The 26,080-nt window shown below is 48.8% G+C and overlaps 11 protein-coding genes across 11 annotated transcripts, besides 1 other annotated feature; 3 read left to right on the plus strand and 8 right to left on the minus strand.

The window, feature by feature from the left end:
- Positions 1-1,841: 1,841 nt before the first annotated feature.
- Positions 1,842-3,636, plus strand: FPSE_05797 (uncharacterized protein; the record flags this gene model as incomplete). Its single annotated transcript, XM_009258915.1, has 5 exons — positions 1,842-2,216; positions 2,284-2,559; positions 2,606-2,822; positions 2,873-3,504; positions 3,553-3,636. 5 exons carry the CDS (start codon positions 1,842-1,844, stop codon positions 3,634-3,636), a joined length of 1,584 nt encoding a protein of 527 aa, XP_009257190.1.
- Positions 3,637-4,037: 401 nt separating this feature from the next.
- Positions 4,038-4,058: a microsatellite.
- Positions 4,059-4,210: 152 nt separating this feature from the next.
- On the minus strand, positions 4,211-5,775 carry FPSE_05796 (uncharacterized protein; the record flags this gene model as incomplete). Its single annotated transcript, XM_009258914.1, has 3 exons — positions 4,211-4,669; positions 4,720-5,646; positions 5,704-5,775. 3 exons carry the CDS (start codon positions 5,773-5,775, stop codon positions 4,211-4,213), a joined length of 1,458 nt encoding a protein of 485 aa, XP_009257189.1.
- A 424-nt stretch (positions 5,776-6,199) lies between these two features.
- Positions 6,200-6,623, minus strand: FPSE_05795 (uncharacterized protein; the record flags this gene model as incomplete). Its single annotated transcript, XM_009258913.1, has 2 exons — positions 6,200-6,310; positions 6,363-6,623. 2 exons carry the CDS (start codon positions 6,621-6,623, stop codon positions 6,200-6,202), a joined length of 372 nt encoding a protein of 123 aa, XP_009257188.1.
- Positions 6,624-7,058: 435 nt separating this feature from the next.
- Positions 7,059-8,385, plus strand: FPSE_05794 (uncharacterized protein; the record flags this gene model as incomplete). Its single annotated transcript, XM_009258912.1, has 3 exons — positions 7,059-7,121; positions 7,172-7,608; positions 7,653-8,385. 3 exons carry the CDS (start codon positions 7,059-7,061, stop codon positions 8,383-8,385), a joined length of 1,233 nt encoding a protein of 410 aa, XP_009257187.1.
- A 208-nt stretch (positions 8,386-8,593) lies between these two features.
- FPSE_05793 (uncharacterized protein) lies at positions 8,594-9,732 on the minus strand (the record flags this gene model as incomplete). The annotated part of the gene is made up of 2 exons (XM_009258911.1): positions 8,594-9,491; positions 9,557-9,732. 2 exons carry the CDS (start codon positions 9,730-9,732, stop codon positions 8,594-8,596), a joined length of 1,074 nt encoding a protein of 357 aa, XP_009257186.1.
- A 738-nt stretch (positions 9,733-10,470) lies between these two features.
- On the minus strand, positions 10,471-13,585 carry FPSE_05792 (uncharacterized protein; the record flags this gene model as incomplete). The annotated part of the gene is made up of 6 exons (XM_009258910.1): positions 10,471-10,497; positions 10,619-10,634; positions 10,842-12,378; positions 12,435-12,604; positions 12,652-12,980; positions 13,025-13,585. 6 exons carry the CDS (start codon positions 13,583-13,585, stop codon positions 10,471-10,473), a joined length of 2,640 nt encoding a protein of 879 aa, XP_009257185.1.
- Positions 13,586-14,652: 1,067 nt separating this feature from the next.
- Positions 14,653-16,568, minus strand: FPSE_05791 (uncharacterized protein; the record flags this gene model as incomplete). Its single annotated transcript, XM_009258909.1, has 4 exons — positions 14,653-14,844; positions 14,898-15,071; positions 15,117-16,185; positions 16,231-16,568. The coding sequence occupies 4 exons, from the start codon at positions 16,566-16,568 to the stop codon at positions 14,653-14,655; spliced, it is 1,773 nt and encodes a 590-aa protein (XP_009257184.1).
- A 408-nt stretch (positions 16,569-16,976) lies between these two features.
- FPSE_05790 (uncharacterized protein) lies at positions 16,977-17,286 on the minus strand (the record flags this gene model as incomplete). The annotated part of the gene is made up of 3 exons (XM_009258908.1): positions 16,977-17,012; positions 17,092-17,139; positions 17,191-17,286. The coding sequence occupies 3 exons, from the start codon at positions 17,284-17,286 to the stop codon at positions 16,977-16,979; spliced, it is 180 nt and encodes a 59-aa protein (XP_009257183.1).
- A 2,345-nt stretch (positions 17,287-19,631) lies between these two features.
- Positions 19,632-21,112, plus strand: FPSE_05789 (uncharacterized protein; the record flags this gene model as incomplete). The annotated part of the gene is made up of 3 exons (XM_009258907.1): positions 19,632-19,901; positions 19,944-20,340; positions 20,391-21,112. The coding sequence occupies 3 exons, from the start codon at positions 19,632-19,634 to the stop codon at positions 21,110-21,112; spliced, it is 1,389 nt and encodes a 462-aa protein (XP_009257182.1).
- Positions 21,113-21,757: 645 nt separating this feature from the next.
- On the minus strand, positions 21,758-23,024 carry FPSE_05788 (uncharacterized protein; the record flags this gene model as incomplete). The annotated part of the gene is made up of 2 exons (XM_009258906.1): positions 21,758-22,805; positions 22,852-23,024. The coding sequence occupies 2 exons, from the start codon at positions 23,022-23,024 to the stop codon at positions 21,758-21,760; spliced, it is 1,221 nt and encodes a 406-aa protein (XP_009257181.1).
- A 1,657-nt stretch (positions 23,025-24,681) lies between these two features.
- Positions 24,682-25,941, minus strand: FPSE_05787 (uncharacterized protein; the record flags this gene model as incomplete). Its single annotated transcript, XM_009258905.1, has 1 exon — positions 24,682-25,941. The coding sequence occupies one exon, from the start codon at positions 25,939-25,941 to the stop codon at positions 24,682-24,684; it is 1,260 nt and encodes a 419-aa protein (XP_009257180.1).
- Positions 25,942-26,080: the final 139 nt, after the last annotated feature.

The following is a 26,080-nucleotide window of genomic DNA, read 5'->3' on the forward strand; positions in this document are numbered from 1 at the left end:
TTTGCTCTATTTGGTCAGCCTTCCTTCTAGGTATCCAAGATAACATTTTTGCATTCTTTCTTTTTCCTACCGAAAGGCCACTTTCCTCTTTTCGCTTGACATCTTGACTGATTGGCGTCCCTATCTTAATTTAGGTAGTCTCGAAAAGACCGTCAATGACACCTTGTTTGCCTGCCCCGACGAGAAGGCTGATCTGATTGATATTGATTGATTGTGGAGTTTGCGGTATTACGAGCGGCGGCCTTGTTGGGCATATCTGTACACATTCCAGAATGTCTCGACTGTGATGACAGCTATTATCGGCACTTACAAACTTATTGCCTCGCTTCCCGTCGATCCTCTCTCTTCGCTGGTGGTCAATATCCTACCGGAATTCGACTCCAACAATAATATTTCGTTTCTACTGTGCTTCCGGCACGCTTGATCTCTTTAGGAAAGCAGTTTCCAGCTGCAAGGTCGGTCGTGTTAGTGCCAGCACTTGACTGGTCCGTCGCTCACTAACATCTCCGTCTCTTTGCGTGCAATGTACACCAAGAGCTATACTAGCAGGCTGTCATGAACCTTTCCATGACTCGCTGCAGCCATCTCATTTCCGTATCGACACTTGCCGTCAATCACTGCGAGCCGGCTCCAATAGTCTGCGCCGCTGATTTTGGCTATTCAACAAGGCTGCCAGCATCAAAGTTACTATTGACTTGACTCCCATATTCGCAAACTCGCCCTGAAATAAGCCCTGTCTACGTTTAGAACTCTACCGAGAATAACGATTCGTGACACCTGAGGGACGAATAAGCTGTTCATAATTTCTTGCTTGAAAACAAAGAGCCTTGAACAAGTTCGGACATCAGCAAGTTGCTGCAAAGCCAAGCAACCGCAGATACGCCATCAAAAAACCCTTTTGACTCATGAGCAAGCTAGACAGGCTGAGCAACCGTCAAATCCAACGAGGGTCGTGCGACCAGCAGCCGCCAAATAAACCGCCAAAGCGTCCCCAATTAGCCACTCTGCCAGCCCAGTCCAGTGCTTGACCATCCCTGCGGATCCCTGGTTTCCTGGGCGCGATCGCCGACGGACTCAGGGGCCCGAACGACGCTCGGGCGCCTCCAACTCACAGGCTGTCCTCTGCCTGAGCCGCTGTTGGGTCTAGCTCCAAGCCTTCAAGCCCCGAACCCCCGCAGAGGAGTCGAGGGTCTACCCCCTGGCGCCTCTTTTTTTTTCTTCTCTCGTCAACCTGTAAGGGTAGGGTCTTGGGTATGGTTGTGGATACGCTTCACTGCCTTCTCTGGTCTGCTCATCTGTTCCGAGATGCCTAGGCCTCCCTGGTCAATCAGTCAGTTCAGTTCAATCGAGCTGGCTTGTTAGTTTGGCTCTTGTGTTCCTCAAAAGCGCCGCGCCCCGTCTTCCTACCCCCATCCCCTTCCTTCTCGTCTACTGCTTCTGCTTTGTTGTTTGTTAATTTGCTTCTTCAGAGGCTCATATCACAGGCACTGACAAGACCTGTCACATCTCAGCTACTCTTCTCCCTTGCATCAAACGCACGAGGTCAACGCCTGCGCAGCGCATTCTGCGCCATCGAATCATTTCTCGCTTCGTTCCGACCCTCGACACCCAACCCACGACGCACGACGCTCGTCCCTCTATCACACTCTTCCGTCTGGTCGCGCGCCCACGGACCCTCCCCCTCCAGTCCATCCTGTGCTTAGAGGCCCCACCTCCCCGAAGCCTATACTTTCTCATCTGGTCTTTCTATCAGCCCAGATCAGAATCTACAACAAACGTTTGACCTTTCTCGTATCTGTACAACAACCGCATAATCCGTTTTCTACGAAAAACCCGTCAAAATGGGATTGTTTTCCCGCAAGGACAAGACGCCAAAGGCCGATCAGGCCATAAACACTTCTCAATCCAATGTGAGCGTGAACTCGCACTCGTCAAGCTTGAGATCGCCTGCCGCTGGCGCCAACCGCAACCCCATGAATCGAACTTCTGCTACCAGCACAAATGGCCCAATGTCTCCAGTCAAACTACCAAAGATCGATCTCCCTCGACCTCCGGACCCTCAGCTCGACCCTGCCGGTTATCTGCGAAGTCTTGGAGCTGTGAGAGAGCGAAGCAAGATTGTCACTGACAAGGCCCTGCGCAATGAATTGAAGCATTTTGATGTAGACATGAGCAAGTTTCCCGATGTGGTTACTTTTGTTACTGGAATTATCAAGGTAAGATTGCAACGCAAAATGAAACGCAAAAGCGCCACAGAAGCAACAACGGGTTAACAAAGTGCAGCGAGATTACGACGCTCCTTATTTCAGCATTCCCAGTCACGGTAGATACCAGCACTTTGCCGTTGGTGGCCGAGATCGCATCGCACAGCTACTTTCCACCTGGCCTAGCAACGTTGACAACACAGAGCGCTGCCGACGTTTAATTGATCTTTTCCTCGTCAGTGTACTTCTAGACGCTGGCGCTGGAACTTCCTGGACCTACAAGAGCAGTGAGAATGGTCGCGTGTACAGAAGATCAGAGGGTATCGCAGTCGCCAGCTTGGAGATGTTCAAGAGTGTGAGTGAATCTTTTCGCGACATCTCTTTCGATGCTAATTTGCTAGGGCCTGTTCTCTGGAAACCCCAACAACAAATTTCAAGTCGATAAGGATGGCCTCAAAACTCTTACCGTGGAGAAGCTTGCTGCTGGCCTTCAATCGAAACCTGGCAACGAGATGGCCGGTATTCAGGGTCGCACTGACATGCTGATCCGCCTTGGTGAAGCTTTGGCCGCCAAGGATGATTTCTGGGGTTTCGAAGGTCGCCCTGGATGCTTGATCGGTAAGTTGCGCCAAATGCCTGCCAATCTTTGCTATGCTAATCTTTCAAAGACCACCTTCTCGGCCACCCCTCAACACAGGCATCATCCATGCTTATTGTTCCCCTGCCCGTCCTGTGGAACGTATTGATGACCGGACTGGCCCCTATCTGGCCGGCAAACCGAACAGCTATCAACGGCGTTTCGCTCGGCGACGCTTGGCCTTGCCAGGCGATGCCTCAACCCGGCGCATCCCCCAAGGTCTCCGCTTTCCCCAATAGCTCCAACGCCGCTGCCTGGGAGTCCATCCTACCATTCCACAAGCTCACACAGTGGCTCACATACTCGCTTATGCAACCCATGCAGCAGCTCCTCAAGATGCATTTCGCTGGAACAGAACTGCTCACTGGTCTACCCGAGTATCGCAATGGTGGCCTATTCGTCGATATGGGTGTCTTGAACGTCAAGAAGGATGATCAAGAGAGAGGTCTACAGAACTATAACGAGTGGGTGCAACGGACAGGCGCCAAGGGTGTCGAGGTCGCACCCATGTTCGAGCCCAGTGATGATGTTATTGTCGAGTGGAGAGGTGTCACAGTCGGTTTCCTCGACATGCTCTGCGAAGAGGTCAACAAAACTCTCAAGCCAGAGCTGGGCGGAAACGAATTGAGTTTGGCACAGGTGCTGGAGGCTGGTAGCTGGAGGGTAAGTCATTCCTTGTCTCAGACCAAGAATCACACTAACGCGAACTAGGGTGGCCGCGAGATTGCCGAGATCAACAGACCCAACACCAAGGAGCCCCCGATCCTGATCGAGAGCGATGGCACCGTATTCTAAGGCTTCACATGCCTTTCCTTCTAACATGTATTACTGAATAAATATGACGGAACGCAATGGCACACCTGGGTTATAGAGAAGGGAAGCGCGCGACAGGGGAGGCAAGGCGGATGAATGTGCTTCAGAGTGTCACTCTTGGAAGGCATCAGTATTTTTTCTAAATTATCCATTATCAATTACCAGACGATTGCCGTCAAGGCAAGGGAACTGTGGCGGGGGGGTTTTATTACACAGGCAAAAGAGCTGCGGGCGGAAAAGGACCTTGACAGACCTGCCTAGTTTATAATTGAGACACAAGTCGTTAAATGCGTTGACGCGTAATGCTTCATACATCTTCTGTCATATTCGTTCGAATAATTGGGATTGTGTTGTTTCATTGACAGATACATGTTGATTGATACCTTTTCTTTTCTTTTCTTTTCCAGCGCCTGTCAGCCATCCAAGAGCTCTGTCAGTTGTATCTCGTGGTATATCATTCGCTCCCCCAATGCTAATATTATACAATCCTGATCCAACAGGAACAGTGTGCAGGTCTTCTTCACTATTTTACACTTATTTGATACACATCATTGCTTTATCGCTTGTACTTCTTCTCAAACTCATCACGCTCAAGCTTTCGGCGCATGTCCTCAAGCTTGCGCATTTGGTTCTTGCGAGCCTGCTCGGCGCGGTCCTCCGCTGTGCTGCCTGGCCTGTTCGTCATGGTAGAAATTTGATCAGAAACACTTTTTTGCATCTCGCTGAGGTTGTCGGACAGGCGCTCACGGAGACCCTCGATGCCCTTGGCCTTGGTGGTGCGGGGAGGCTTGTAGGCGGGCTCCTCGACCTTTTGGGCAGGGAGACCGAGTGCTTTACGGATAGATGGGGTGTTAAGAAGGGTGGTGGTGACGAGGGCGGCTGCACCGGTGGTGGTCATCATCAGGTTGACACCGGCAGCGAGGTAGGTTGTGAAAGCAAAGGTGACACCACCCATCACCCACATGAGCTTCTTGGTAGTGGCCCTTTGGGCGGCGGGTTGGTACTTGCCATTGATCTAGATATATGTCAGAAGGGTTGGATACGAGTGAATGCTGCGGAACTTACCACGATGGAAGAGACCAAGAAAGCGGTACCAAGGGCAGGAAGGCAGTAAAAGGGATCAGCGACAGTGAGATCGGTGAACCAGAGGAATCCAGCATCTTCCAATGCGGGCACAGGAATGTGTGTCATGCCGTTGATGATTCGGAACAAACCGAAACTGAAAGGAATCTGGAGGAAAGGCCAGAACATGCCTGTCATTGATGCGCCGTGAGTTTCACGGACCATCTTGTTGAGGAACTGTCCCTTCTGAGTCATCTCGTTGTTCTTGGTCTGGTAGCCCTTCTTCATAAGGTCGATAGCCTCCTGGAAGCGGGGGTCCTTCTTTGACTCGTTCAGAGCGGCACTGAACTTAACAGCACGGACTTGGGGGTAGAACATGACAAGACGCAGCAGGACAGCTGTTGCGACAATGGTACCGCCCCAACCAAGACCAGTGTAGACATGAATGTGCTCAAGAGTCCATTGCATGACCGATGTAGGACCCCAGCCGTAATCAAGTCCAATTTCTTTTAGGAAACCAAGCTTCTCTTCCATGTTGAGGATGGCGGGGTTGGCAAGGTCGGCGATGGATTCGAGGTCGAACTCGGTGGGTGTGACGGATGAGGGCTCAACAGCCTCGACGACAGGCTCAGCCTGGAAAACGGGAGCATCGTTGACGGCGGGAGTAGGATCGATGGTCTCAGGAGGAGTAGGAGCCTCGGGTGTTGTCGTGGTGGCTTCAGCAACAGGTTCCTCTGTCTTCTTCTGTCCCCAAAGTCTGTACCCCCAGACGGAAAGGTTCCTTGAGGAAGAGACGCCTCCAAGGATGATTGGTGCCGCAATACTCTTGACTCCAACTCTTGTTCCAGCCGTAAGGGATGTGCGTGCACCCTTCAGCGCTGTGCCGAATTGCCTAGCATCTCCAAGTTTTCGGCCCAGGGTCCTTGAGGTCTATTATAGACATGTCAGTGGTTGGGCCATTGATGAGCAACTATTTACGCAACATACGGATTGACCACAGAGTGACCTCTGGAGAGTGCCCGAAGGCATAGAGCGCACAATTGCTCGGCTAGGAAGCATTGCGACGGTGTTGAGAATGGGATGACCGGATGGATATGTTGCGGCCGATGATGCTGCTGGGGAAATTTTTGGAGGGTTTCCGGCACCGGCGGGTAAATGTCGGGTTCGCGATAGTCCGTCGCCGATGATCTCCGGATGACCTTGTCATGGGCACTCGACCAGTGACGATTCAACAGCAGTGATTAAAGTTGACTGGAATAAGTTTGAAGGTTGTCGCAATTGAAGTCGCTGCATCTGAGTGCGTGATATTTACATTTATACCACCTCCGCGGCGAAACGCCACAGTCCTTGTTCCTGTCTAATGATGTAGTCTCAAATTATTTAATATGATATTCATCCTTCCTAGCTGTTTCGTATATGATTCAATGGCGGGCATGAAATGTAATCAAAATCTCGAGATATGTAAAGCTTTCCTAGCACTTCTTTACTCCAGGCTTGCAATATCGTCCAGCGAAGGACGAGGAGTGCTGTAGTTTTCTCGAAGCTCGATACCAGGTCCGATGGGGTGTGCTCTTCTTCGCGAAAGAGGGAAGACCTGAGATTGTTAGTGTTATGATAGGTTTAAGATGTAACGTTGGGCATCATACCTTGGTGCCGCCCCAACCCAGCCTGAAGGCTGCCTCATGAGCAAACAGCTCTCCGAAACCAAGCATCATACCGTTGATGAACGGTAGCAACAGGTTGATGGCAGTTCCACGCATCAAAGACCACACAGTAGGAGGCTTGTAGAGGATGACTGGTGAGTTTGACGAGGGAGGTGATGATAGATCATCGCCTGCAGAGTATAGTTCGATGTCGGAGTGCATTGTGACGCCGGACTCGGCGAGGTGGTTGTGTTCGTCGGCCATGTTAGATTCGAGACGTGGTATTCGTTCGAGTAGTAGCGATAGATATGATGCTGAGACCTTGGGGGTAGTCGTCTTGATCCAGCTACGAAAGAGGTTGTTGACGATCTCGGGCTGAACTGTTTCCCCCAGATCCTTACGTAAGTCTGCAGAACCGGGGGTAGGAAGGTGGTGGGTGGATCACTTGTGTCACAGCAAGGAAGGTGGGGTGCTGGAGCCCACCGCCACCAACCCAGAGCTTGTGCCTTGTGCTTAGCTGGAGGTGACGAGCAAGCTGCCTGCCTGCTTTTGCTTTCATCAAAAACAAGCCCTTTGAGATTCACCTTCATTGTTGCTTTCAGTCAATTCCCTCAATCTCATAGAGCCATATCCAACTCCATATCGCCTCCAAAACAACTACACCTACTCAATCCAGTTACCCCGCCCTATTACATCAACATGGCAGACCAAGAAGGTCAGATCGTCGAATTCGCAGGCCTGAGCGGCGCAAGCCCCGAAGAGGTTTGTTTAGATAAAGTGTGTACCGAATCATCGCAACTAATTACTCCCAGGCCAGACAATATCTTGAGGCTCACAACTGGAATCTCGCCGAAGCCAGTAACGCTTGGTTCCGCGATGCCGAAGATGATGGCCGCGACACATCTACAGCTCCCGCTCCCGCTCCTGTTCCCGACAACTACACCGGCCCTCGAACCCTCGATGGTCGACCTGCCCCAGAGGCTGCACGTAGTAGCAGCCAAGCGACCCGCAAGAGCGCCCCATCACAGCAGAGAAAGACGGGAATTGCTACTCTAGGATCTATTGGTAGCTCATCCCACCAGCATGACCACGGAGACGATGACGATGACGATTCCGACCCCGAAGACGATGATGGACGAGGAAATCTGTTTGCTGGTGGTGAGAAGTCTGGACTGGCTGTTCAAGACCCCAATCAGCAAGAGGCTGGCCCAAAGAAGATCATCAGCGACATTCTTGCCAAGGCACGAGCGTAAGTGAGAAAGATTTCGCGGATGACATAAGCTAACAAATCAGTAACGCTGCTCGACCCGAGGCCGAAAACGAAGCCGGCCCCTCTGAACCCCGTCGTTTCCGAGGAACAGGACAGACCCTAGGTGGCGATGGTGTTGAGAGCCGCAGCATCCCTGATCCTCTCGGTCCAGTCCGTGCTTCCAACGCCGAATCTCAAGAGCGAGTTCTTCACATCTGGCAGGACGGTTTCAGCATTGATGACGGAGACCTTCGACGATTCGACGACCCCGCCAACCAGGCCGACCTGGCATTGATCCGATCTGGCCGGGCGCCACTTCACCTTATGAACGTACAGCATGACCAACCTATCGACGTCAAGCTTCACCAGCACGATACCCCGTACCAGCCTCAGCCCAAGCAGTACAGACCTTTCGGTGGTTCTGGTCAGCGACTTGGAGCTGTTGTGCCTGGTGCTTCAGAGGGCTCTAGCTCTACTACCGCTGCACCGGCCGCGGCTTCCTCGTCCTCTAGCGCTCCGTCCGTCGACGATTCCCAACCAACCGTCATGATCCGAATTCAGATGCCCGACGGCACGCGCCTACCTGCGCGATTCAACACTAATCACACTGTTGGCGATGTTTATGGCTTTGTTCAGGGCGCTTCAGCAGAGACACAATCCAGATCATGGGTGCTCTCCACGACATTCCCCAATAAGGACCACACTGATCACAGCCTCATCCTAGGGGATATGTCCGAGTTCAAGAAGGGAGGCACCGCCGTTGTTAAGTGGACTTAGGTACATCAGTAGTTGGCGTTTGGGTTGTGAATTAGGGGATGGCCGACTGGTCCATCCGAGATAGCTTTGACTGATAGAGGTCATGAATAGAACCGCAAGCAAGTGAAAATAAGTATGTGCAATGAATTGATCCGTATCTAAGCCCATCACTTCCAAATGGTATCTCAACACCTAACGCCAAATCACAAACCATTCGCGATACTCGCGCTTAGGCAGCAGTTGGAGTTGTCGCGTTGGCAGGTTGGATCACGGGCCCATCCAAGAACCTGAAATGCTCAATCGCAATCTGACAATTCAGCATAGCAGCGTTAAATCGAGCCTCTCCCGGTGGAAGCACAACCATGAGATATGTGTTTGTCGTGAACTTGAGAATAAACAAACTGAACCTAGGCCCAGCCTTGTGCTCCATGCGAATGAATTGCTCGGCATTGCGCGGTGTGCCTGTGAATCGCGAAATGCTCTGCTTGAAGTGCTTCATAATATTGGACATGCGCTCTAACCGATCCTCGGTAGGGTTGCGCTGGCCTTCGGATGATGTCCACGATGACACGGCGAGGAAGGACGTGCGCTCGAATAGCAATAGTTCCTCTGCTTCGATGGCGAGGCCCAAGTTTGCGAGATTTCGTTCGATGACGGACAAATTGGGTACCAGATCGTGGATAATCGACGCCCACGCTTTATACAAGCTTTGATCCCAAATCGACGTGGCAAACGGCGTAAGCTCGATCGAACTCGCAGCGATACCCACCGAGTTTCCGTACTCAAACGTCTTTTGCCTCACGACGCGGATGCGCTCGTCGTACACGGATTCGCGGGCGGTGGGCACCACGAGATCCATCTTGTGGATCAGGATATAGATCTTGGCAGCGGGCGAGTACTGCAGCAGCGCCGACAGGATGGACACGTAGGTTGCCAGGTCACGGTCGACGTCGCGGGATTCAATGTCGAAGACGTAGATCAGGACGCCGACGTTGGAGAAGACGTGGACGCGCTGCTGGGAGAGGTAGTTTTCCATAAAGGCCTCTTGGCCACCGCAATCCCAGAGGTTGAGGGTTAGGTTGCCGAGGAATTTGACGTGGGAGAGATCGATGTCGATAGTTGCGCCTCTGCACACAGCACGGTTTAGTCTACGATACAAATAAAATACAGGGGCGGGAGGGGAAAGGCTTACAGTCTTCGTGTGTCGCGTGCAATGTAATTGCTAAAGATGATACTTCTCATACTACTCTTTCCGGAACCTGACTTTCCCATGAGCAGCACCTTTTTCTTCTTGGGCTTCTTAACCTCCCCTAGAAGTTCGGGTGCGGGCTGGGCCTCTGCGAGGGAAGTGTCGATGTAGGAGGCCATGATGATGCGACGGTTGATGACGGATTAGTAGTGAAGGATGAGCGAGTGTTGACGTTGAGTTGGAGGGGAGCTTGGGAATTGAAGGGTAGCTTTTGGCGCTTGGGCATTTGCGGTTTAGTGGCCCGCCCCCAGGAAATCCAAGGATGGAACGTCTTGGCTGGATTATTTGTGTTGAGACGCTGACAATTGGTAAACACGTAGGTCAATTCTGTTGATGGACTAGAGATAACAATATTGATTCTGAATGGAGTTTGAATTTTTGTTAGGTTTGTCACACTCTGAAGCAACCCCTTATACTCGCATATACTACCGTTGCACGAGAACAACCAGAGTAGGATCCATGCTTTTTGACCTGTGGTTTGTTCTCATCTCAATGTCGTCATTATTTTGAGGGAACTGTAGAGTCTTTTTAGTTATTCTCTGCAAGTAATCTATGCTGCTTTGTATCAGGCGTCCACTCTGTTGTGCAGTTAGTCGGGTATACCTAGGGACTTGAATTAATTCAGACGAAGTTATTAGGCCACTCTTAGGTTATATAGACACTAAGAGTAATTGAACAACCGGCAAAAAAATATAGGGCTTTTACTCAGACTTTCTTATTCAAGATCCCGCCATGGATAACATTACAATTAGCCATAGGGTAACAAGCTGTCCAAAGCTAATGCAAATGTCCTTGGACTGACACAATTATCCAATCCCAGGCTGTCTTTCAACCCGGAACGGAAACAAGACAATGCGCTAGGGCTCTAACAGAATAGCTCCATTCTTAACTCATGTAGAGTTCAATCGTCATTAACAAACATATTACAATTATAATCAAGCAAAACATTCCCAAGGGTATCCAAAAACACAAACCAGAGCTTGAACACTCATCCAGATAACCTACCCCAACACCCAAGCGCCTGTAAACACCAAACTCAAGTAAAACTCGGAAGCATCAGCAAGGAGAATTTCTCCCTGTTGATGGCCCCTGCGAACCCTCATCGTTCTTCGTGCTGACCGATCCTATGAGTATAGACCAGACAGGGTCGGTGTGCCTCTTGTGGTCAACGATATCACTGAAACCGTCAGCCAAATACTCCATCCAGTAGTAGCGTAGGTAAACTTACTTTCTGTGTTCTAGGCTGCCCCCGAAAAGGGCACAGTCGTCAAGATATGTCATACGATTAAGACCATCTTGATCATCGCCGAAGCTGACAAATTGGAATGTGAAGCCCGTGTTGCTGATGTTTTTTTGCCTCATCTTACCGATGACATTCGTGATGCATCCCTCCACGCCTGGATCTTGAATGGGACCACCCTCCCATTTGCCATTTGTAAAGATTAGAACACTAGTAGGCTTTTTGGGATCTACAATACTATCATCGGCGAATATCTGGTCCAGCGCGTATCTCATGTTGCATTCCTTATCGGCTTCGTCCAGATTCTCCCAGTGGCGTTTCAGTAGCGAGGCTAACATGTCCATCGAGTATAAACGACCCGCCATTGCTGCAATTGTCGGCGGGTATCGCTTACTGGGGTTCGAGGTAAAGCGTATTTCCGGGAATGTCAGGTCCATGTCCTTGACTAGCCATATCAGAGCCTGAACCGCCCTGAGAACTTCGCTTTTCAACTCTCGCATCGAATCGGAGTCGTCTATGACGAAGATGAAATGTCTCCGGCCCATGCGGCGACAGAAGTGATCATAGCCAGACAGAAGATGCTTCTTAGCCTTGAGTTTGCGGTAGTGGATCACATCTTCGACAGTTGCATTTTCGTATTGACTCGGAGGAGCTTGCTGATCTCTGCTTGCTCGACGAGGTTCCCAGGGGCTGCTTATAGGACCCGTGTAAGTAGGGTGAAGATAGCCAGGGGATCCTGTTTGCGAAGGAGTGCTCTTTGTGACTTGTGAGGCATCGAGCCCGTTTGATAGTTCTGGGGCATTATTGGAACCGGAAATCTCCTGGATCTGGCCATGATTTTGTGCAGAAGGGGAAATCTGTTGGACTGGCATTCCATTATCAAACGGTGCCTGCATATAGAAGCCAAGAGGGCCTAGATCTGTTTGAGGGTGATTGGAAGTGGTGATCATCAGCCTTTCTTTCCCCAGGCTGGAAGTCGTACGTAGATGTGGAAGTTGACTGTATTGAAAACTCCCTCTTGGGGATTTACCCATAGATACTGGGCTAGCGACTTCGCTGCCGATGGCTCGAGAAGGGGAACGAGTAGGTGCACTGTTTGCTCTGCCAAGAGAAGGAAACAGGTATTCATACTTGCTGTTGAATTCGTGCCATAAGTAACTGGGGGTAGGTCTATCCTTGTAAGGTACAAGCATTTTCTGCTTCACAAGGGCGCAGACGGTTCCTGAAAGATTCGTGGGTCCTTTCAAGGATTCGACAGCGGCCTGTTGGGACTCCAAGACACATTGAAGTGCCGTTTGAGCATTGTGAAAGCAGTCGCCCAAGCTAGCGTCGACCTGAAGCGGATAGTAGGTCTGGATCTCGGTTCTACGATCGCCAGCAGCTTTGTAGACGGCAGCCATTCTACCAGCGACCCAGACAAGAGCTTCGCTGAAGACACAACCGAGGGACCAGATGTCCGATGATAAAGGAACCGGCTTAATAGCCGTATCTTGATAAGTATAGACCCTGGAAGCCTCGGGAGCACCTAGCAACATCATAGTTAGCAGAAGGAGCAGTATATCGAACCCTGAGAGAATTTACAATATGTCTTGTCTCCGTCGTTGTCATGAAAACTGACTGAATCTTCATCAATAGGCGATTCAGATGTCGCCGTATCGAAATCAGCAAGCTTCATCCGGAAGCCATCGGAATACAGACCCTGCGTTCCAGGGAAGACGAGAATATTGGAAGGCTTGATGTCGCGATGGGCACTGTGAAAGTCAGTATAGGGACATGGAGGTCTGGACGTGTCACATACAAGCCTGTGCGTTGATTTCTAGGCCCCCCTCCCAAGTTTTGGATCTTATCAACGGCCTTGATGAGACTCATCATGCCGTACAAAAAGTACCTGCGCTCTTCAGGTGTTGCTGGAGGCTTATCACGTTTGTATAACTCGAGCAGACTACCTTCGGGGGCATGCTCTAGCACCATGAAGCAGCGTTTGTTCTGCTCAAATGAACCGAGATACTGGACTATGTGGTCGCAGGAATCGATTTTGACAAATGCATTGTACTCTCTGATCCAGGAGTTCCACAAAGCATCCCTTTCACAGGTGAGGTATTCTTTGAACACGACAGTCGGCTTGGACTATGTTAGTGAGTGTGTAGGGAGGACAGGCAGAGAAAACCTACTGATGAACTCCAATCTGTATCATAACAGTCAGAATGCAGCGTTACTACTCGTATGATAGACTTGGAATGGTTCTCTTTGGTTGTGGTTATCTTCTGGTCCTTGATTGGGAGGATCTGACGACAGGGAATAGTTCTTTTGTCCATTGGCATGGCGCTTGAGAAGACGACAGGACAGAACATCCACTGGGTATCACAAAAGTCTTTCATGTCGCGGACCATGGCAAGGTCTCCCCCAAACCTCTTGTGGTCGAGTAGAGGCAGCTGCTGGTCCTGGAAGCCGTGGGAGATGAATTCCTTTATCAAGTACGTCTTGGAATTGTAGACGAGAATGGAAAAGATGTTCAGGTAGGCTTTTTCGATCGTGGCCGCTCTTGCGTGGATGTTGTGATTGATGGCGCGGGCGACTCGATTTTCGCTTCGTTTCTTCCACCATTCTGCTGTTTTCGTAGGGCTGATGAACTCGACTTTTGCGCCGTTGCCATCGATGCCGGGCTGTAGCTCGCGACGAACGAATTGGATGAACTCTTCATTGCGTTCATCTTGAGGATGAAGGGAAGCCATGTCGGCCACGAGGTCATGAAAGAGGGTCTATTGTATAAAGTAGTGTGCGCTTGCAGTAGAGAAATTGTGTTGGTTGAAAGTGAAATGTTTGAGATAAAGGACAAAGTTGGCCCTGCTATAATTGGGCTGAAGATAGAAGGAATCGAGGAACAAGAATAAGAAAGAGATCATCCAAAATATATCTGCAGGTAGGTACTACCTAAGATCCTAACTGGGAAGGAGGGGTTCGCACAAGGCAAAAGGCATCGATGTGCGATGTGCCTTATACAGGGCCTTCTGTCCCTCGGAACATCCAGGGCCTTAGATTTCCAGATTGGTTGCAGAAGGTGTGTAACAAGACTAAGTTGAACACAAGGCTTTCCAAGACAACCCCAACTAAGTACTAAGGTAGTGGGTAGCAGGAAAGAAGTCTTATGCTATAAAAATACGTAGTCTAGGAAGCATAGTCTAAGTGGCATAAACTGCTCTAATAGTTTTGTCTCTCATATTTATAGCGGTCAATTGTTCTGATACCGTGAGGCCCAATAGATTTGCTAGGGAGCAAAGCTCGTTTTTCGAGCCCAAGGCTGCATATGCACACCATCAGAAAGTGATGCATGGCTGTGCTAAAGTGCCTCGAGGCAAAGCCACCGCCAATTCGATCAAGTGTCTAGAAATAAGGTCATGTTTGCCCTGAGAGGCTGATCCTAAGAACCAGAACCACTGCAAGTCATGAGGTTCATGGCTCATCATGATCGAGTACTGTATTACAAATACATAGCAGCACTCTAAATGCCCAACGAACGTGGGGCAAAGAGAAGATGGTGTCTTGAAATGCAATGCAATGCAACGAGGGGAAACGAGGCTCCCATTTGAAAACAGACGTACCTACATTGACATCATCAGGCAGCTTCTGCCTAATAAATCGCAGCGATAACATGTCAGCTACTAATGATCGAGTCATCTAAAATCATATGATTTATTTTCTATAGTCATAAGTATTCTAAAAAGGTCCAAGTAAGTAAACAAAATAGGAAACAAAAGAAAAAGACAGGAAACACCGAGAAGCGTGAGCTACAATCCAACATCTAATCTCTAAGTGAGCGGCGCAACATGAACAGAACAAACATCCATAGCATAACTGTTACAAGAGTAATGCTCGCAGAGATACCAAAGAAAAGGCCAAATATCTTGGTGTTGAGTTTCCACGACCCGCCTAGATCCCATGGCTCATCAGCATTGAGGGATGGCCACTCGAGTATACCACTTTGGAAGAAGGACTAAAATCCCACGTTAGATGGCTGGAAAAAGAGATGGATGGCATGAGACTCACAGCCATGAATGTTCCTGGCAGAAAAATAAGAGTTACAAACGTGATGATATGCATCGAGCTTGTCTCTCGCTTGGTCTTGAACGCAATGTCCTCCATCTTAAGAGCGGACAGTTTAGCGCTTTCAGCGTAGAGTTTGTTGATTTGTAGTGTCTTATACTGGAGAATGCAGTTATACTGGAAAAGTTAGCCTTGTATAAGATCTATTTCAGAGAGACTCACCATTTCCTTGCTTTCTTTGACGAGCAAGAATAGTGCCTCGAGCTGTGCCTGTCTGGCCTCAAGATTGGCTTCGACGCCCTTTGCCCGCTGAAACAGCTCGACACCCGAAAACTTGCACTCCGTTTGGATACTCTCAAGAATTGGTATCTTGTACTCGTTCATAACACATTCGTAATGCTCTCGAATTTGTCGTACGACTTGTTTGTTAAGCTTGAGCACAAGAAGTGCCTCCTGTATTTTCTCCAGCCCCTGCTGAAGTCCCTCGACATCGTCGAAAGAGAAACCCTGAAGCTTCTTCACCCAGTCTTCGTCTTCAAGCTTTTTCAAACGGTCTTCGAACCTCTTTGCCCGGTCGTCGTGATAGACTCGATGTTTATGTTTGCCATCGTGCAACAGAACGGCTGCACAGCCGGGCGATTTCTCGGAGGGAGTGCTACTACTCAGGCCGGTGGCGTGTCTCACGTCAGAGCTAAGTCTGGCTTCATCGTGTATACCAGGTGTCCTCGCCTTGTCGACTTGTGGCTTGACATTTTGGAGGAGTTCGTTGATGTAAAAGATCCAATTGCTGTCACACCAGTCAAGAATCATACCCAGAGTCTCCAACGAGAAGGTAAAACACTCAGGGATCGAGTCCAGCTCGTTCCTGGTGTCACTCAAGGCTTCTTTGAAGAGCTCTTCGTTAAAAGAGTTTCCCTTACACGTTACCCAGAACGCCTGACCACTTACAACATCGAATGAGTGATACACTGCAAGCTGTCGGATACCCCAGGATTTGGGTTTTGTTGTAATGGATTCCGAACTTTCGACTGATCGCAAAACAAATGAATATCTTATTTCCCGACCGGAGCGGTTGAGTCCTGGAAGAGGTAAGAGGTGCTTTTCTTTGGAGAGGAGGGTGTTGTCGTCGTTGAATTGAGGCAGGTTACACCATTCATGAGCCGATAGTGAGCGTCTGAAAGAGTATAGACATGTGAGGAATGATGGCGGGATCTGTTGATATGTGCAAAGATATTTGAACGTATTGATTGGACATCTCAGCTGTTCTTTAGAATGCTTTGATTGAATAGAACTGTGAATGTTAGGATTTAACCTGTACAATTGGTCATATACTTACATATACCTTATCTTTGGTATCTTGTTGCTAGACTGTAGACGAGACCTGAGTTCCTGCAGAGACTTGACATTGGCATCAAGAGACTGGCAGTTGCATGGCGTAGCGCAATCGCATGTCTCGTAGATCTTCAAAGGAGGATCACTTAGTCTTGGATGAAAAACATGTAACGACTCTCGATCCCAAGTCTCTGCAACACCTCGGCGTGCCTTTTTACCGCGCGTACTGCATGCGAAGTTGTAAGGGTAGTTATGTGAGGCATCACATATCGCATCAAAGTAGGTCTCTGATTCGGAGAGCTCAGGCGTGCAGGGACGCGACGACGACGATGATGACGACATGAGAGAATGCGAAAGACTTGAGGAGACAAGATTAGAAGATGGTCGATCAAATCCGACGAGATCAGGAGATGATTTTAACCTCTAGTCGGGAGAATAACAATCCCAAAGCGCGGGACACAGCCTGGTCATCTGCCCTGGGGAAAATCTTATTGGGAAAACGGATAGTCAGTTTTGAAACAATGAGATTCAGTTTTGCGAATATCAATGGTGGCGATGGGGTGGACAGTGTCTTTGAGGACCCCGAGTGTAACGAGGCGGAGCTTTTAGGCAAAGCGAGACCTTATACTGCGACCGAAAGGCTCATTTCACAGGGTAACTGATTAAGTTGGAAGGCGCAGAATGAAACATGAGCAGAATTTAAATGTAAATATATGTGAACAAATGTAAATGTGACCTATTTTATCCGAATCACTTCTGTAGATCGAGAATCTCTTCCTTTTCCGCCTATTGCAACCATCAGTATGAAGGAAGCCTGGAATCAAGGAATGATGAACCAAAGACAAAACAAAAAAGAAACACTTACAGAACTCAATGCTCGAGGTAGATAAAACACAAACTCTTCACCTGATTTCTAGTTTTTGCGTGAGCTAAGTCTTGTAGAATATGAGAAGCACGACCATACCTCAACGACAATCGTCTGATCGTTGAATTTGTTTCGAAGCCATGTCCGTACATCGTCGAGCCGCAGCCTATACGCAAGAATAGAGTTGTGTATCATGATTGCTGAGATACGATTATATTGGTGATGCGTAACGATAGTCTTTCTGATGCAATGGCTCGTTGGGCGTATTTTCAATTGAAGGCAGTCTGCCTTGGGGATTCCAGTAGAGATCACACTGGGCTGAACATCATATTTTGAGCCCCTCGTGAATACTGCGGCTCCAAACAGCGCGGGGTTGACTCCTCTCAGTGGCCATGTTCTTGATTGGTACAAGACCAGCGGACCAGGCTGGGATGATCAGGCTCTCGGTCTCAAAGGTCCATCAGGCTCGGGCCATCACCGTTGTGATACCATGTGTTCCGGGAGGTCGAGTTGGAAAGGCTTGGTTCTGTTGGTCAGTTGCACACCGGATGGCTCATTCGCAGGCCGTGCAGGTGAACACAGGGCAACATGCAGCTGGGTGTAACCCCAATTCTGCAGAGATAGTCTTTTGATTCGCAGGACTGAAAAGCACCTAACCATAGGAAGTAACATAAGCTGTGCATGCATTACATGTTGTGGTGTATATTCAAGTGCTATTCGAACTGTTTGTGATTCGTCCGTATTGCAAGGCAGCATATGTAATTCTGGTGGCTTTTGATGAGAAAAAGGCTGCCTGCGACAACGAGACTATGGCCGGGCGGAATTCAAGTAATGACCGAAAAGTGTCTCCTTTTGCAAATTGAGAGAGGCGATAATGTGTGAATCAACAAGTTGGCAACGCTAGGTATTTAGCAAATACCAGTCCCGCACAACGTAGATTCTGTTTCTGTAGTGTCTGCTTGTACTTGTCTGGATATGACGGTTGGAAGGTTTCTTTATGAGCCATTGTAGTGTCTAAGACCAATTGATTGATCAGTGGCGATAGTGGAAGAAGCACTCAGAAGTTACGTCAGAGAAGTTTAGTAATGATGGCAGGTCGGGGGAAGGAAGGTACGACAGAGAGAGGAGAGGTAGATTAGGGAACGGCAGAGGAAAGAATGACGGAGGAAGGCACGACTGGAAGCAAGGAGTTTAGAATGTCGCCTGCAGCAGGTGATAGGGTCTTTATTCACTCTTATCAAAGGTATCGCAGCATGTATCTAATCGGGCTGAAGATTCCAAGCTCTCACTGGATATCCTTACGGTCGAGGCTTATTGAGCTTTGAGGCACAGTAAATCGACCTAAGAATTACCTCCCACCCTTCAAAGACCCATTATCACGATTCTCAAGAGTCTGACTTGTGAGAAACCAGATTTATTAATCGCTAGACTGATGTATATACTCTTGACAGTGTACAGATTGTCTACACATGGAGTGACGAAACCCTAGAAAACCAAGATAATCTTCATGATAATGCTACTGTCAAACAATCTCACATGTCTTATTCTAACCCTATCGTAGGGGTTAATAAACAAGGCTCGGGCCGTTGGAATTTATGGTTGTCTCAGAAAATACTAAAACGGTGACCACAACGGCGATCTTGGCCACCTGTCAGCACAACTTCAGTCTCAAGTTACATTCAATGTTGGACCTCTCCGCTTATTTCCTAGAGTGAGTGCTCAAGACTTGACAGAGAGAAGTAGATTATTCGTTTGATTCATAAAAAGACCGGACTTTGTATTCTCAAAGTCAAGTCACGTCCAACACTGCCCAAGGTAATTGTATTTCGGACTCGCACATGATGAAGCCCGGACTAGAGAATATGACCTCTGGTTTCATTTTTTCTTTACGAGGCTCTCTTTATCGTCTTGCTGTGTGGTGTCTAGACTACCTACTTTCCAATTGAGGCTACGATACAACGTGTATCTCATCAGACACGGAACGCCCGAGACAAATGAGATCATACCTGAACATTAACCATACCTCGGGGTATAAGACGATTTGGCCGTTGAAAGTATAAGAGACGAAATTACTAGATCAGCTTATGCTACTTAGACCATACTCCTTAGGCTATTTATTTTTGTACACTAAGACCTAGGAGGTCAATCTTTCTGTTACCTACTAGTCCTATCCATCACGAATTGATGGACAGCCCTCAATTATCTCGAGAACGAATGAATAATAGGAATCCCTCAGCCGCATGTGAGAAGAATGGACGATCTCTCACCGCGGCAGCAAGTCTTACCTGCAAAAGTCCCATCTGGGTATTGGGCTGTCACTCGCCGCCACCCTTAGAAATGCACAATCGCCATTCGCAGTCTCGAAATGGCCATAACATGTAAAAAGGGACTGGTGAGAGTAAGAACTTCCCGTAACAGGTCTCTGTGCTGTCATATATTCACTGTTGTCCCATATTTGTCTTGTCTCTGTGAATGGGCCCAATATATCCAACGCCGACTCAGTGTATTGAACAATGCGTGTCTGTAGATACCAGTGCATCATGCTATCATGGCTGTTGATAGCAGGATGGATCCAGCTCAGTTACAGCCATGCGATATACGCTTACGACACTGAGCGAACAATCCAAGTCGGCGCCCAAGATCAGACTACAGGAAAGATCCATTATAGCAACTGCAACAGCAAAGACACACCCATTTTCCCACTAGGCAAACCCAACATCCTAGACGCAAAAGAGACACCGCGAAATGGTACTGCACTGGCAGCGCAAGGTTGGTGGGACTTTGGCCAAGAAACCATCATTGCACGTTTTGTGATCCCTACGATCAGACAGTGGCTAACAAAAGATACTTAGGCATCTATCTTCTGGCAGACTAAAGATCATGCCATTGTAAACGGATACTACACTTGCGATATGAAGACAGGGAAACTTGTTCGCAATGGAGAGTATCGTATCTCGGAAACTGCAGAAGTCAGCTCTATCCACAATGAATCAGGTCTTGCGGTCGACCTTCTGGGAGCCGACAATGGATATCGTGTCTTTTATCACAACGAATACAGGAATGTCATGATGTTGCATTATACCCAGTTCACTGACTGGACTGATGGTGGATTTGTGTCGCAGGACAATGCAACAGGAATAGCGCTCGGATCTGCTCTCATTGACAAGGAGAATATGACAGTCGCTTTTCCTCAAGGTGACGAGGATATCGAGGTATCTCGCTTGGAGAAAGCTGGACAATGGAGATTAGGTCTGTACACTCAAAGTTTCATCATGAATCATATTGCTAACCTGCACCAGACTCCTTTCCAACGAATCTTGGAGGCACATTCACCAATGACTCTACAAGTGTTACCCCAGTCAACCTCCAGTCAACCCCCAGCTTTTCGCTGCCAGCTTGGAACTCATCCCTCGAAGCCCTAGCCTCAGCGATAGACCGATCCCGAAAGCGAAGCATCTTCTACATTGGCACCGACAGAAAGCTCTACGAAATTGAAGCAAAGAAAGACACATGGGAGATAGCATCCAATCAGACCAGTAAAGCTTGGCCCCTCGCTGATGACCCCAACTCTGGTCTGGCGGTAGCATACAACCAGCCCGACGGCAAAGTGTGGATGTACTACTGGTCTAACAAGACCATTGTACAGACATACAGGAACTACGATGGAGACTGGGAAGATGCAAAAGCTTTGCCTCAGGAAGAGCCGCGCAAAACTGACACTAGCAAACCGGCAGAGGATGATACTTCTTCCTCCTCGGGCTTAAGCACAGGAGCAAAAGCTGGAATAGGCGTTGGAGTCGGTGTCGGCGCTCTTCTTGTCGGTGTTTTGGGCTGGCTCTGGATGAAGCGCCGCAACAAGAAGAAGGCCTCTGATGCTTCTGAAGCGGGGCGAAGTCCTACGGATTCGAACTTTACGGAGGTCAAAAAGAACCCTTTGGAGATGGATGGTCATGGAAGACCTGCTGAGTTGTACAATGAACCTCCTGTTTATGAACTACAGGGTCAGCATGCGAGAGAATGATGAGGGGTCAGACGTTGAGGGGGAGTGAAATTTGTTAAGGGCAAGATTGTTCTTTGTTGGCGAATTAATGTGTAGCAAAAACCCAAGAGTATTGTATTTTCAGTGACACGGAATAGCTGGGGTCTTGTGATGTATTTGCGTTTAATGGATTTTGCCATGATTGAATGAACAAGTACTGAATCAGGCTCGGGTCAGTAAGTGGTGACATGAACCATTTGTCCTACCTAGGGCTCACAACACAAGGATTTGGTAGCAGACAACTTCACAGCTGAACGTAGGGTGTAAAAAATAAAGGCAAGTCTTTGTCTGAGCTATTACAAAGTGACAAGCTATTGCGCATCTGGTCCGACGGCGCACGGGTGAGGAATGCAAAAGCGTACATATACCGACGGCATGAAGAACTTATTGACATCACCACCAACTCCGCGCTTCTCCGTATCCGTGTCCGTACGTCTGTCGTGCTTGGCGGGTTGAATAAAAACTAGTACTGATTGAGTGACTGATAGAAACATTAGACCAGCTTTAGTGTATATATAACTCAAGAGCTCATCAATAGTTTCGTCCGATCTCCTTTTAGTCCCTATTTTTATTCAGCCCAGCTGCGCGCCTCTATATAAATAACCCTCTACAACTCAACCATCTCAATCATCTCTCCCCCAAAAAGTCAAAGGGACCTGTGAAGAGCAAGTTCTCCATTGCCGGGTCGACTTCAAGATCTGCCAGCAGATTTGTCATCCATGGTTCAGGCTCAGGTTCACCTGTGATCTGCAGACTCGGTACCAAGCTTGTATCCTGGAACGAGGATGGGGTAAATTCCATGTCTGTTCCTGAAAAGGGGTTTGCGGGAGATGGTTCACTTGACGCAAATATACTTCCCACCTCAGGCGATTCGACAGGTCCGCAGCGATCCATATACCACCTTTCTATCCTTCTCGCGCGCCTCGCAAGATCCCAGTAGGGACTTGGTTCGACGTCGCCGGTATCAGGCCCCGAAGCAGCCTCCATTCTCAGCACGATCTGACGCAGCGTATGCGACATATCGAGAATTCGACGGAGGTGACCCGCTGTTTGTGCATTCTCTGGCTGTGCGGCAACGAGATCGAGACGTACAGCCAATGAAACCGCACAGTACAGCATAATCCAGCCTATGTTGGGCATACTATCCTCTTCGCCTTGGGGTAGGAGTAGTACCACGCTTATGAGGGATTTGGCGGCCGACATGCTTTGGGATAACCAATCGAGAAAGCGATTTTGGTCTGCGTTTTGTTGAAGGCTTTGGAAACCATTTGGACCATAGGAGATGCCGTCTGGTGAGGGTTGACATATGATGAGGTCGAGTACATGGAGTTGCAGAAGAATAGTGGCTGTGCTGTCAGTCAGGCCTCCGTATAAGAGACAAAGGAAGTACTCACGACTTTCACTGAGAGGGAATGGAAGAGACGACTTTGTGGACATGTATCGTTCTCTGATCCTTTGAAGCTCCGCGGGGAGATGACCTTGTCTTGATCCACGAACGGTACCTGAAGCTTCAATGACAGCATCGTCGACTTCTTCGGTGAGTTTTTGGAGATAAATGATGTACGGAAGGTGTCTGTCCGTCGGGAATGAGCCTGACGCGAGAAGCTTGTGGCAACACTCGAGGATGTACGGTGAGTATCGAAAATGATGTGACTTTTGCAACAAGACCGCAGAACTGTAGTTGATTAGATACCAGTTACCAAAAGTCATGTTTGACATACCTTGATGAAAGATAATAAGTCCCGGCTAATGCTCTCTGCTCATCATGCGTCATCTCACCACTTGCATGCTTGTTCTCTCTACTCAACGCCCATAGACTTGCTATTCGCGGTCTATCGAGTCTCATGTCTGAGATGATACTGGCGGCAAGCGATAAGTGCTGTGTGTACTTCATGGTGCCATGATGATAATGCGCCCTGATCTATTAGCGACAAACATATAAAGCATTGGCTTGACATACCACGCCAGATGGACTAATAGTCCTTGCAACATGTCGAGGGTTGCAAAAGGACCCTTAATCATGCGCACAAGTACGATCTCATGAAACAGCCTGCCGAGTTCTCGTTGAAGCATCCGATTTTCGTGGCAAGATGCTGCGAGTACGGCTACACATAACGCAGGTCTATCCTGGGCTAGGCTTTGGATAGTGACCGATTCTTGGATCATGACAAAGGGGAAGTGAGGCGACATTCGGCTTCTGAACATATCTAGACATCCCTGGCCTTGTTCAAGCGTCATCATTCCCCTGGAAAAGGGATTGTGTGATGCTTCTGTGTCAATACTCCCAGGAGTATTGGACATGCCTGGTGAAGCATCCGTCACATTTGAAGTCGCGGGCGCAGAAGTGAGAGAAGGCGATCTGGACCTCGTCGGACTGACGGCTTCAAGATTTCTCGATGGTCTATCTCGTATTAGTCGGGTACAATTTCTGAGACGGTTTTCACATATTGTCTCACCCCGGTCTCAAAGCCTTGCGCCGTCTAGAAGGATTAAAGACGCAAGTCTTGTTGAGTCTCAAACACCGATCGCATTTCACCGACCCTTGAGACTTTTCGCATCTGATTTTGGCATGGAAACATGTTTGGCATGTTTTCAATAGCGTGACATTATCGGCTCGTGAAGCCATGTTTGTTGGTGTTTGAGGAAGAGATTTGATTAATTTGATGGGCGGGGAAATGAAACTCATTTATCAGATCCATCCACGACTGCTGGCTTTCGTTTCTTTATTTTATTTTACTCCCATCTTCGCGCTCTGTTATATTGCATTATATTTGACTGCGACGTCAAAAGATATTATTACTGGATTCACCGTTTCCGTAGGCTAGGCCAAGAGATGGTGAGTTGGATGCTGTGCATGGAGCGGACTTGAGGATCCAACATGTGGCTGTGAAAGATTCGGTCTCGGCTTTGGTTCCAGGGCAGTTGCAGTAATTCTGTGGCGGAGTTTCAATGCTTCTAGTGTTGTCGCAGGTGATGAAATAGACTGTTCATCTCACACACCTTTTGTCACGCGTTATGTGTGTCTATTTACTGTACCGGGCAATCTTACATGGTCTGATTCGGACAAGACGGACTGTGGCTCAGAGTCTTTAGGTACGCCAAGTCCGTGTCCGTTCCCACACGCGGCAGTTCAAGGCAAGGAACATGTCACTACTTTATTCGGACTCGTTAGTTTCTCGCGTTTAATGCGAGGGAAATGAGGATAATTCAGGAACAAGACCCCACTCGTAGACAGCCTTGTAGGGCAGAACCGTCAGTCAGCACTGAGCCTGAAAGATCTCTCAATGAATTGCGTCCGACAGATGGGGTTTCGGTATTTGCGGTCTGACAAGATTGTGTCATTGATTACCCAGTTATCCATCCTATGGCTATATTTGCACAATAATCATGACCTGACGTGGCATTGCTATGCTTCAACACAAACAGTTTCCATGATACGGCTAAATCAAGTTCGTTGGCCAAGGATTATATTGTGTACACCCTGAGCAACAAGAAACCCAAACTCCATCTATACCTGTCTATATCCATGAAATATCCGTATATATCATTAACTAATTTTTACCCTTCTTCTTCTTGCCTGAAGTCTTTTCCTTGGCCGCAGCCTTTTCCTTGCCCTTTTTGATAGCCTCTACTAGCTCTTCAATCTCGGCCTCCTTCTCCTTTTCAGTCTTTTCTTTTTTATCCTTCTCATCAGCCGCCTTTTTAGCAGCTCTCTTCTTAGCCTCTATCTTCTCAACCTTTTCAATCAGCTTGTCACTCTCCTCCCACAGCTTCTTGGCAACTTCGTCATCCTTGATCTCCTTTCGCGCAAAGTCAACTTCCAGACACTCCTTGATGAACTTGCCACCACTGCCTCGAGCGAATTCGGGATCCATGGCAGCATAGAGGATGGACTGGGCGGCCATGTTAGGAGACTTGAGAAGGAACCAAGGGAAGATGTAGCCGGCGGTGTAGATTGCGAGTCCCCAGAGAGATCCGCGTGTAAGCCAGCGACGGGTACTTGGGGTTCGGGCCAGACCGGGATCGACAAAGATTACTCGTGTGTTCATCGGTGCCTTGTCGGGACGGTCGTATGAGTCGAGGTGCTTCTGGAAAGCGTGGCCAAAGACGTTCATTGCGAGTTTGCTTCGAGCGTACGCCTTACCTGGCGTCCATGAATCTCTCGAAACAGGGTCCTTGAGAGAGGGAGAGCCAATGTAGGAAGAGCAGGTAGGGATAATAACTCGGACGTCTCGGTCGATAGGCTGTGCGCGAAGAGCAGGACTCAAGATGCCAAGCAGATGGAAGTTGGCCAAGAAATTGACCATCCATGTTTCCTCGATACCCTCTTCGGATTCCCTTCTCTTTCCGCCAGGGGGTGTAAGGACCGCCGCACCCAAATAGACCATGTCCAGTCGTCGAGGCGGCGCATTATCAATCCACTTGGTCGCAAACGATCGAATGCTATAGAAGCTCGATAAATCGACTTGTTCGGCGTAGATCAGGTGGTTGTTCGTCTTCTCTCGAAGGTCCTGGATGTACTCGACGAGGAACGGATCGTTCGGAGGTGTTTGTGTGAGCAGAACCAGCTGCGCACCCTGCGATGCAAGCCCCAAAGCTGCAGCGGCGCCTATACCGGACGTTCCGCCCGTCATCATCACGACTTTGCCATGGAGGAGGCGCTGGGTAGGGTTGTTGCGACCAGATGTCCAGATCTTAAGGAGAGTAAGAAATACAATGGTGAGGATGGTGTATATTATTGTGCGAGCGTATTGCCGGACAGCGTCGGGGATGCCATTTTCGAGCACGCCTAGAAAAAGAACGAGAGGCATGGCGAATGAATTAATGGCTGTATTTTTCTTCAGCTCATGCCATTGATTGAATGGCGCTATGATGGATCAACTTTTGATGTCGTGGCTCCATGACATAGGAGAGATGTGCCGCACGTGACGTCCTATTCAACATGGACCT

This window comes from Fusarium pseudograminearum, chromosome 3 (genome assembly GCF_000303195.2).
Source record: "Fusarium pseudograminearum CS3096 chromosome 3, whole genome shotgun sequence".
Lineage (NCBI taxonomy): Eukaryota > Fungi > Ascomycota > Sordariomycetes > Hypocreales > Nectriaceae > Fusarium > Fusarium pseudograminearum.